The sequence below is a fragment of the Corythoichthys intestinalis genome, chromosome 15 (genome assembly GCF_030265065.1).
Source record: "Corythoichthys intestinalis isolate RoL2023-P3 chromosome 15, ASM3026506v1, whole genome shotgun sequence".
NCBI classification, from domain to species: Eukaryota; Metazoa; Chordata; class Actinopteri; order Syngnathiformes; family Syngnathidae; genus Corythoichthys; species Corythoichthys intestinalis.
In genome coordinates, this window is record NC_080409.1 from 26039034 (window position 1) to 26051326 (window position 12293).

The 12293-nt window shown below is 36.1% G+C and overlaps 1 protein-coding gene across 2 annotated transcripts in view; it reads left to right on the plus strand.

Annotated features, from left to right (window-relative positions):
- The window catches only part of sntg2 (syntrophin, gamma 2), a 52356-nt gene that overhangs the window by 14312 nt on the left and 25751 nt on the right, over positions 1 to 12293 (plus strand). For both annotated transcript variants that reach the window (XM_057860055.1, XM_057860053.1), the window contains exons 3-10: positions 106 to 162; positions 275 to 332; positions 4766 to 4809; positions 6446 to 6487; positions 6784 to 6871; positions 8782 to 8861; positions 9247 to 9371; positions 11124 to 11253. In XM_057860055.1, the coding sequence (XP_057716038.1) occupies positions 106 to 162; positions 275 to 332; positions 4766 to 4809; positions 6446 to 6487; positions 6784 to 6871; positions 8782 to 8861; positions 9247 to 9371; positions 11124 to 11253 (624 nt within the window). The remainder of the gene's footprint in view (positions 1 to 105; positions 163 to 274; positions 333 to 4765; positions 4810 to 6445; positions 6488 to 6783; positions 6872 to 8781; positions 8862 to 9246; positions 9372 to 11123; positions 11254 to 12293) is intronic.

Sequence of the window (12293 nt, forward strand, 5' to 3'; positions counted from 1 at the left end):
CCTGGGGGCTTCCAACATTGTATTATGATTTACGCTGCATAACTCCAGACCACTTGTCACATTCACAATATCCTTTTGCCAATAAGAAACTCACACTTTCTAAAGCACAGAACTGTATTACTCCGAAGACAAGAAACAGGCGGTCTGGGCTTGAGCATCAAAGTAAGCAGATCCACTTTGATTATAAAAACATGGAAGTAGAAGTGAAAAGTGCTTTGTCTGGCAGAGGTTATTGTTGAGATCCACCGTTTCATCTATCCCTCCTACTTTTCAGGGGGGTGCCGAGAATAACGTGCCTGTGGTTATTTCCAAGATTTTTAAAGATCAAGTGGGTAAGAATGTAGTTTATCCTACTTAAAGGTGCGGAGTGAAAAGTCTTTGATCAAGGTGACAAGAAATCTTCGTGACTACAGAAAATGTTCTTGTCATTGGATGGCCTTGCCAGCATAATTTATCTACATATGTACCGATGTACTGCAAAGATGAGTCTTATCTAATATTGGCAAAAAATAAATGAATATATTCACCTTTAGAAATATGTTATGAATACTGTGTGATACCTAAATTCTTAAACATAGCTTATGCAATGTGAAATGAATGAATGAAATAAAGACCAGGCTAAAATAATACATTGATCTCATCCAAATTTTGTTGTTTACAATACAGTATATTGCCAAAAAGACTTTCTATCGATATTTTACATGTTTATCTATGGCGTTATATTTGTGCCACAATTTTGAGCAAGCAATGATAGATTTTGAACACAGAAAAACATATTGTGCAAAAAAACAAAAAATCTACCCTGGGCTCCATAATTTTGTTTGCATGTTAGTTTTACCTGCTCCATTTCCCCCTTCTGCTCTCGCTCAATCTCTCAACCCCTGAGCTCGCCGGTTTGTTTTCTCTGAGTGCTCAGTTTGGCACACACGTTACAAATGTGCCACGAAGCCAACCAATCAGAGAGCTGGCTGAAGTACACCGATTGGCTGTATGCCCTTCAATTAGATAACTTGTTACATTCGCCCTGAAAAAGCGAAGGAGACTGAATTGGACAGGAGAAGGATGACTTTTTTTTAAAACAACATACCAAAGTATTTATTATTATGATATTGTCTGATGTTATCATGATTATTGTCTCATGTTATAGAATTTGTTGTTCTATTGCGTCTCCTTTGCTTTTTCCGGGTTATTATTTTTGCTCAATATTATTTTCTGTGCTTAAAATCTATCAGTGCATGCTCAAAATTTTTAATTGATCACTCAACATATTTTTCTGTGCTCAAAATCTATCATTGCTCGCTCAGAATAGTATTACAAATGTGATGCCATATCTATTGTCATTATTGCCATAAATAGACCTTTTCTTGCAATGCACATTTTGGCCAGGAGATCGCAGCCAATTTGTGCTGATATGCTATATTCTAGAATTCCATTTGCCATAGTAGTACTCAATCCTCGGCCTAAAGATGTACCTATCACTCCTCAGTCGCTCCCCTGTTGTCTCCCCTGCCAACAGTACATGACTAGTGCATGCAAGACGAATGAAAATAGACACACTTATCCAAACTGAACACAGACAACACAATTTGTTCCAATTTCAATATTTATTCAATTATTATTAATGTTAATTTGCTAACTTAATAAACAGGAATCTTAAAGGGAACCTCGAACTTAAAGACTTGTAGGCTCTAATAAGCCTCTTTTACTAAAATATGTTATTAGAAACATAAAATATTGCCATTAATTTAAAAATCTGTAATATTAGTTACATGTTTTGACCTATGAATTTGTTTCGCCGGTGTAGCACATTTTGGCAACACATTTTTTTCCTACTCTCGTCTCATCTTATCCAGTCTTTCCTGTTCATTTTGCTTATGTTGCTCGTTTTGTGAAATATCGACAGAGCTGTCATACTCATTAATGTTCCTCTCGCATTCAAATTGAAAGGGTTGAACAGGTGACATGTTTATGACACCAGGGTCATACTCTGGAAGCCCGACAGCGTAACTACGTGATGTCACCGCCTTGCAACGTCAACAACAACGGCAACCTATAAGTTAATCTAATTTTACAAATTGTATAAAAACGAAACATGAAGAGGGGTTTCAATATCAAATTATTTTAACTCGTAATAACGTTTATCTTTTAAGAACCACAACTTAATCTACTAACTTTCTTCATGGATCCCTTTAAAAGTAAAAACCACAAGGCACAAGTATTAGTAGATGATTAAATATTTGAGCAAAATATATACGTTATGCTTGTATGCTGCTTCTTTTTATATTGAATAGTGTTAGGTTGCAGCACTACTATACATCTAATATTTGTGGCAGGCCAGTTTAATGTCTATTCTAAAATCAAGTGATTTGAGGGGAAAGCTGCCATAATTGTTTTATGGTTTGTCACAAAATAATTAAAAATGTACTGTATTATATCGTGGCATATTAATATCGTGAATATAAAATGGCCCACATCATGAGATTTTTTTATCCATATCCCACAGCAAAACCCCATATCAATGAATAAAACGACTCATCTGATTTTAACTGCCATAATGAATGTCTTTTGTTTTTCTAATATATAACCGCTTTCTTAATATGTCACGCAAATTGTATGGTATCTCCAGCCATTTGGATTTAAGTAGGGCTGTCCGAAACGACTAATTTCCTCCCGATTAGTCAGCCGACTATTTTTACGATTAGTCGACTAATCTAATAATTTTTTTTATTTTTTTTTACTAATTTAATAATGAAATTTTTGTTAAAGCTTATTAATTCACAAAAAAACATTTTGGAACACCTAAATTCTTTATTAACGTATAAATAAATAACATAAATATCGATAATAAATCACAAACAATGAGGTCAAATGCTGCTGGCATCGTGGTGCAAAAAAATGTAAACGGAAACACTGTGACTTCACCTTTTTAACAGGAGTCAAAACAATTCTTACTCTTTTTGCAGTATGTCATTGTCTATATTGTTCTAAATGTCAAAATGAATTGTAATGTCCTGGACAATCATTTTCAGAATACTTTGTGTGAGTTCAGATGCTCTCTCCGGTGTGCATTCCGCATTTTTTGGGGAGGGGGAAAAACTGTTCAACTTTTGTTTGTTTTAACCTAAAGATAACGCAGAGGGCACACTGAAATATTACCACAATTATTTTGAATGAAAGGCACACATACCCACAATAACAAAAATTAAGTATATAGTATTAATTTTATAGTATACTACTATATGTAAAACTTTATAATATTAAATAACTAACATTAGTGCAGTCATGGATTACAGTAAGCAGGCCAGTGGTGTTTCCATATATATTTTTTATATTATGTATATAGAGGATATATGTATATATTTTCCCTAAGTGGGAGCTTCCATGAGCCTAATAAATTTAATAATAATTAAAAAAAATACATAATTATATTAATTATTTTATTAAATAAAATGCGTGTTGATACGACGCACATAAAGGCAACTTCCATTTAAAAAATCGTTAGAGAGTTGTATGGACTTACAATCCGCTAGCTTGTTGTTTCTTGTTGTCTTGGAAAATTATACTTGGGTGACGACGCTTCAAGTGTTCGTTTATAGCCGACGTGCTACCGTGGTATGCGAGCTCAGCTTAGCAAAGAGTACACACAGTGGCACCCTCCATATTTTCCTTGAAATAATTCCAGGCTCTGGTTATTCTGGTCGACTTTTTTGGCTTTATGCCGCTTTCACGTGTAACCATCTCTGCCCTTTTTGGAAATTGGCGGTGTTTTCAACTCCTCACCGGCGATTCACTTGGCTCGTTGTCGTCAGTTCGTCTGGGTTCGTCCGATTTCCTCCTCGGGAAGGCGGCAGCGTGCATAAAAAGACACCGAGAGGCGTCGGATGGCTATACTTTTATTGACCAAATCAAAAAAGTGGGGGATGAAGCCACTCAACTCGGCGCTACCCGGCCCGCGCACTTTTCCAATTCGCCGATCTCGCTCCCTCTCTCTCGCTCGCTCGCGCACTTTCTTCCTCTTTGCTCAATCTGACAACGCCGGTCACATTGAAATAACAGCGGCCCCCTTGGGGGTGCCAGTAACAACCGCTTGTATTGCGAGCGCCTGCCATTCTAAACTTTATCCGCATGTAATTTTTTTAAAACCCGTCATTACCCGTCGACGGTATGTTTTGCCCGTCGACGCATTTACGTCATCGATGACGTCGACAACGTCGACTAGTCGGGACAGCTCTAGATTTAAGTAGATGCTGTAACACATCTTTCCAAGTGGGCTGCTATGGATGGTGCTTTTTCATAGTATACTGCACCTCAAATTATGACTATCAATAGTTTGTGTATCAAATGTACTAAAATAACTTCTAAGCAAATTTCAAACCACTGTCAAAATTTGAATTTTACATTACCTTAAACATTGCCTTTACAGTTAATAAATGAGCATGATGAAGGTGGTTAAATCCTTTGACAGATTTCTTTCTTTCCCTATTCATACTATTGAGTGTCTTTGACTAAACTGGTTGTGGATGCAGAATTTCTGTGGAAAGCGTTGGTTATTGTGGTAATACCCATATTTATGCACTTTATTCAGCATCTTGTGATCTTTCAAATGTCTTAGGAGTGTTATTTTTTTAAGCGAGTTATGTACCATCCAAGATTGATCAAAGAGTGACACTGATTGCTATTTCCACCACATTAGGCCATTTGAAGTGAATAATTATTTTCTAATTTTTTTCATTAACCACTGATGCTTTCCTGTTGATTACCACAGCCGATCAGACAGGGAAGTTGTTCGTCGGTGATGCTGTGTTGCAGGTGGGTAGTCAGTGACTTTCTTGGATTAACTGCCATTGACAGCAACGGACGTCAAATCCATTTGAAAGGGGATGGCCTGGTAGTGAGTGAACGAAGGCTGCCACCCTCCCATTTTAAATGGATTATAATACAAACAAAAATCTATGACAACAAAATTTTGATGCAAAAAAAAAAAACGGTAGCAGCAAGGAAATAATAATAAATAATAGAATCGGAATAAAATAAAAGAATCGGAATTGGACGAAACCGATCAGGTTTGGAAGATGTATTAACAACAACAAAATAATCAAGATGTGAAAGGATACTGTGTTGTCAACAGAAACAAAAAAAAATTGAATTTTGTACTGTGCAACATAACAACAAAGTTGGAAACAGTGGAAGCGGAAATGAACACTGCTGATAGGAGAACGTTAAGCGAGCTGTCGCTGGAAGTCAACGGCAAGATAGCATCATGCAAGAGTGAAAATGTTTAAAGTATGGAAATATTTCACATTTGGATGTGCTTTTGTTCTCGTTAATACATTGAGGTCTGGTCTCGGTATCGTCAGATCCACAAAGTCAGGTGACTCCGACTTGAACTACGGTGCAAAAATGTTTGATTAGGACAACTATAAAATGGATAGGCAAAAAAAAAAAAAAAAAAAACGTAAGCTTTGCAATGGAAAAACCTTTGAACCTCAACAGTAACAATACTTCCAGTTATGCAAGATTGGAATTTGTATACTGTTGCATTAATTTATATTAGGGCTGTCAAACGATTAAAAATTTTAATCGAGTTAATTACAGCTTAAAAATTAATTAATCGTAATTAATCGCAATTAATCGCAATTCAAACCATCTATAAAATATGCCATATTTTTCTGTAAATTATATATATATTCTGTAAAATAAATTGTTGGAATGGAAAGATAAGACACAAGATGGATATATACAGTCAACATACGGTACGTAAGGACTGTAGTGGGCATTTCACTCTACTGTCATTTAAATCTGTCTATGCTGTCCTCACTCCGAAGTGTCTACTTTTTCCAAAGCTAGACAGCTAGTGAACGACGCCTTAATAATCAGACTTCTTCCTTTTTCATCGGATTTATTAATAAAATGGCCTCAAACCATTGTCCTCTTTAGACCGTCGTAAAACTACAAAAAAAAAAAGTACACAAGCATTGCATTAGCAACAACGTTAGCTTAGCACGCTATACAGGTTCACTAAACATAAACAAAAAGCGTCTCATACAAAAAATAGAACATTTCGCTTACTAACATAATATGTACATTCTTTACAACAACCATACTTACGGACAAATCTTGTCCAAGGATCATATAAGCACAACATTACAACGTAGGTGTCAGCCCGAGATGTCGTGCAGCCATATTGAACTGGCAAGAAAACAATAAACCATGTTGCAAAGCGACCACAAGAGTTCGCTGTTAGACAGCACAAAAAGCCTTGCTGTAAAACTTACCAAAAAGCAGAATACTGTCTGAGCGGGACATGTGCGTTAATTGCGTCAAATATTTTAACGTGATTAATTAAAAAAATTAATTACCGCGCGTTAATGCGATAATTTTGACAGCCCTAATTTATATACTAAATTATTTAAAAAAAATTTTTTTTTTTTTTTTTTTTTTTTAGGTCAACGGCATAAATGTTGAGCATTGTACTCATGACCAAGTCGTAAGTATATAATTTAGAAACTGACCTCCTGTTGTGCTAATCTTCAGTGTTAAAGGTTTTGATCACCATATACTGAGTGTGTACATTTCGAGGTCTGGTACAATAATTACGATATTGACTTATCCGCTAATATATAAACTGGTTAACAACACTTTAAGTTAATATACTGTAAAGTCATAAACTATTAAACTTAACACATTTGTCAGACTTTTGTTTTATAGACTACTCTACATATTTTTCTATTCATTCACCACTGAACTATCATTGTGACTATTTTTTTCACGTTTTTCTATCAGGTTCACCTCTTACGCACCGCCGGAGATGAAGTCATCATTACTGTACGCTATCTGCGAGAAGTTCCGTCATTTCTTAAACTGCCTCTAGGTATGATTACTGAATTGAATGTTTTTAAAGGTTACAATAACAAACATGTTTTGTTTCAAAGCACCCTCTGTGCTATAGAAATTGAAGAGTCAGGGATGAGCATGGATGCTTTCCTCAAAGTGACACAATATGATTCCGTACTAACCATGCAGTTCTTACATTTTGTATAATATTTTCCGGACAATAAGTCGCTCTTTTTTTTTTTTTTTTCTCCAATTTTTAAAAAAAGGCGCTATATACCGTATCGGCCTGAATATAAGACGGCCCTGATTATAAGATGACCCCCTCTTTTTCAAGACGCAAGTTTGGAAAAAGACTTTTTTGAACACCAAATTAATTATTATACAGAAAATAATTACAGTACATCCGAAACAAATGAGTTCAACAATATACTTGAGGGAAAAAGCATGTTATTTTGCCTCATTCAGATCTTAATATCTGAACATTTAAATATGTAAACTGAAGTGCACTCACCTTCGTAAATTAATGGCTTCTAGTTTTTGAAATGTAAATAAACCAATCTATTGTGATAAAGCAACAAAATTGCAATAACTGCATTAATCATCAAAGTGAAGTCTAACTGTAGTCTTGAAACAAATCTGAAAAAGGAAAAACATTGCAATAAATTAATGCAAACTGGTTAAACTTGAGAGTAGCTGAGATCTCTCATGACAGAACATCGCTTCAATGATATCTGGCGCCATCTAGCGTCGTGAATGGGGAGCTTAGCTGAGATCTGTCATGACAGAACATCTCTTCAATGATATCTGGCGCCATCTTGCGTCGTGAATGGGTATGACGCCTAGACCATGAATATAAGACGACCCCTCTTTTTCATACTTATTTCAATGCAAAAAAACACCGTCTTATATTCGGGCCAATACGACATATAGCGGAAAACACACAGGTCACTTGAAGTTCTGCTCTAACACCCCCAATTTGGCCAAATTTCAAAATTGTCCTATATACATGTGTGATACGTCATTGGAAAGCTTAAAATTTCAATTATCTGGGGGAACAAAAAATAAATAAATAACAAAATTAAACCCCTAAACCCTAACTCAGGGTGAAAGCATGAGAGAGCATTATTAAAGACACCATGATTTTAATGAGATATTATCGCGTAGTTACCTTGTTTCAGTCCAAAACTCCGTGTAGCATGTCTCACCGAGTGTCAAGACACAGCTGTGAATGGCCACAGCCGGACTTTTTGGGGATTGTATGGGTGAAACTGTAATATAACAAGGGTCGCAATGCGGAAATCGCAGACATCAAGGAGTGGTCGAGATTTTCTTTTTAAAACATTTACCTTTAAATTTTTTTTCTTTTTTTCAATTTTAGTTTGTTTGCATCGATTATTTATCATCTAAAATATCGGGGTAAATGCAACAATAACAAAAAAATACAATTAACAGATAGTTAAGAGGGAGATATCCGTGACCTATTTACAGGCGCCATTTTTGTCATTGTGACGTAATTTGTTTAAAAGTTTGCAATATGCGAGTGAATAATTTTATAGATGTTTTTTTTTTTTTTTTAACTAAATATTAGACATCAATTATTGATTCTAAGCGATTAATGATAGACATTTTGAATAATACAATTACGTACCTTATTTTTATTGCTGGGTTGAAACAAAAGCGGTTGCGCGGTGTCTGTAAAAGAGGGTCTCCAGGGTAAAATGGACAGATTAAAAATAGTTTGGGGGCTTAATGCGCCATGAAACTGCTATGGCAGCATAGAGACATATTGTTCTATCAAACACAACAGTTCTTTTGGCTGAAAATACAGCAGTTTATTTTAAAGAGGGGTGCAAGATCAGAAACTGCTTTTTCAGCCTTGTCTGTGTTTTCCGCCATATATAGATTTACATTTTGTGAACAATGCGATGAACTGTCTCCCCATCACAGGTTCGCCTGGCCCACCTGGTGATCACAGAGTTGAATCCTCCTCCCTTTTCGACTGCAGCTCACATTTCAATGGTGGCACAGTAAGACAGTATTTTGTCATCTCCTTTTTTTAGTATTTTTTACAGTAGGTCTTAGAGCTTGATCCTGTTGTTTCCAACCTCAGGATTGCAGGTAATTTATGGTGGGGTACATAGCACACAACCATGACAAGAGGATATGTTTTTAAATTTTCTCCGATTACTCATTGGCTGTCATTCATATTGCTAGGTGTCCAATCATTGGAAGTGGGATGGCTACATCGAAATAAGATTCATTCTTTCCCTGCCACCGTCCCAGTTCAAATGGATTGGACATTAACTAGTCATAAGATTTTTAATTGAGCTTTTCAGAGCCACATGAGGCTGTCATGACACGCCTTTAACAACTGGGGATTAAAGAAGCTCATTGTCCATGTATTTCTTGCAGGATTCATCACTTCCGTCACCCTCCGCTAATGAACCAAAGTATGAGAAGCGTTGGCTGGATGCCACTTCCTTGCCCTTGTTGATGGCCAGAGTCTCCAGATACAAAGCTGGCACGGATAAATTAAGGTAAGGGTAATCCAGCGTGATATACTTCACCTTTCGACGGGCACAGTTCAGCAAGTGCTGCTGTTGCTTTTGCAAGCACTTTTGTTAATGCCAATATCTATGCACAGACATAAACCGCTTTAAAGGTCACAACATCTGAGGCTCTGACTCCGAAGTTGTGACTGAGAACATGTATTTGCTCACTTTTTTTTTTTTATACATACCGGTAAGTAAATGGTTTCAAATAGTGTTGTCCCGATCCAATACTCAGTATCTGTAATGGTGACAGACGTTATGTGTTTTCAGCACTGTCGTGCTTTTCTGTGACTGTAAACCAAACCACTAAGCAAATATGTCTGCTCTGTGGGACTACTTCACTTTAGAAAACAAAGATAATAAAACAGCATTGTTTAATATTTATTCACAAAGCATTTGCTTGAGCAAGGATGATTTGTGGGGAGGAATTTTTTTGTGATTTCCCCCCCCCCCCCCCCCCAGTTTCTTGTAATTTTCCTCCCTTTGAGGTTTAGTTGAATTCATTGGTAGTCCTTGACGCTGCTAGACGTCCAGTCAGTTTTGACAGGGAGGGGCAAATGAACGTTCATTTCCCAAGTCAAAATAGATTGGATTTGGATGTACGTATAGCTCCGTCATTGGCACTGATAGATGAGCAGTCACAGTTATTCCTCCCTGTTTAAATGAATTGAATGTCCATTGATGTTAATCCAGAACCTCTCAAATAGTGGGGCACATCCCCATTGTGGGGCGCAGAGCAATGCCGGGGGTGGCGCATGTGACCTCGGGCAACATACTTTTTTGCCATAGTAGAATAAAGTGTAGTTGCACATCCACTCCGTGGGTGGCAGTGGCCTCTCATTTTCAAAGTGTGCGCAGTATTTTTGAACCAAACAAAAGCACTGGAGATATGAAGAGCAAAGATGAGGAAATATAAGGTAGAGTATATAGTGTATGCAGCGTTTGGCTTCGACTTTTAATAAGTGGGAGACGAGAAAAGATCAGTCTGTTTACTGTCTAAAAATGTTTGCAGTGGACAGCAGGAAACCAAATCAATTAAGACGTGACATTAAACCCCAATCACATTGATAAGCCGCTTGATATTTTTTTCAACGAAAACGTCCTGCTTTGTCAGTGTTACATCAGTAAACAAGCGGGCACTGTTAGTTTTTGTTTTTCCGGGCAAATTGGCATATTGTCCTCATGAGTTAAAATTGTAATCAATTTGAATTTATTATGGTCAAACAATGTACCTTGTGTGTATTTTTACAGTGTGGATGTGACTTTTTTTAATTCAAGCAAATTGATGTGCTTTAAGTCTTTTCTGTTACGAACAACACTGTTAATAAAGTTATACAGTACTTAAGTATAAGGTAAGTTGATGTATATCACTTTTTTTCTTTAATATTAAAAATGACAGTGTTATGCAGAGGTGTACTTTTAATAATAAAGCAGAGAGTTGGGGGTGGGGGGGGATAATTGAGAAGCACTGTGTTAATGCCAGGCAATGGGTTACAAGACAAGTGGTACAAAAATTAATGAAAAATTGTATAAAATTTGAGGGTGTGTTTGCGTACGTAAGATCCATAGACAAAAAATACAACAATAGTCAAACTAGCATGTTGTGATTATAAAGCCATTCTTCAATGATCCTCCACCTCAGGTAATGTGACAAAGTAAAAACCTTCTTATTACTCAAGCAGCAATGCTTTCAGTTTTAATCATCTCTTGTTCGGACTTCTGTGTTTTTTTTTTCAGGTCGAACTGTTTTGAAGTCTTTGCCTTGAATGGAGCCAGTCCAAATATTCTTCAATTTTGCAGTGCAGCAGAAACTGCAGACTGGCTCCAAGCAATATCAACAAAGATTAGTAACTTGACCCTGGAGAATGTAAGTATAGGCCTACAGATATATACAATACATGAATGAACCTTATTATTTTTATTTCTTGATATAAAATGAAACTGACGATACAAACTCATTATTAAGATTGATTTTTTTTTTCTTACAAGAGATTCTTTAATTGGGGTTTTAAACTTCTCTTTTATGATTAAAATTTGCAATTTAATACAAAGATAATTTATAGCAATAAAGAATACAATTAACACTTAACTGGGATTCACAAAATGCACTGAACACACTTGTCTAATAGTAAAGTACATTTATGGCAGTCTGCAGCTCAAATGTTTAAAACTCAGTCACAATGCTTACATACTCTTAGTCTTTATTCACACAACCAATTTTTTCTCATACTGTGGTCATGGCCATACATTTATACTTATCTATACCTTCAGCTGAGGAGCAGGGGCTGATTATGACAGGGACCCATATTTGTTCAAAGGTGTTGTCCTCTGCTCAAAAAGGTTAAAAAATTTAAAATGTTCATTGTAGTCTGCAATGGTGAGACATTCTAATGCATTATTTGGATGTCTAGCACCATCAATGGCAACTAATAAATTAATTTTAGGTCATTTATCGGTAACATTCTATTCATTTTGAGTTACTTCTGTAACACTTTGAATCTCTTCCTTTTGAGTTTTAGTGAATGAACATTTGTTCATTCGTTGTCAACACTCCCACTTCAAATTGATTGGACATCTTGAACTGTCAATGGTAGTTACTTTACATTCGAGTATGCGGTAGTTTAGTATTAATTTTTTTTAAAGTGTTTTTTAAAAACGTCCGATACCACAGAATCAGTATCAGGAACCGAACTGGTATCGGTGTGACAATTACAAAACTACATTCAGTTTAATAGTAAAATTTGTACTTAATATTTTACTATTATTTGTTACCATGTATATCTGTCACATAAAAATCACATAAAACTGGTCTTTGGTGCACATAAAAGAATTACAAAACCTTGGGACCACTGATGTAAAGACCCTAGGCTTGCATCTTACGTTGTTTTCTGGTCCATGCCAATGGGG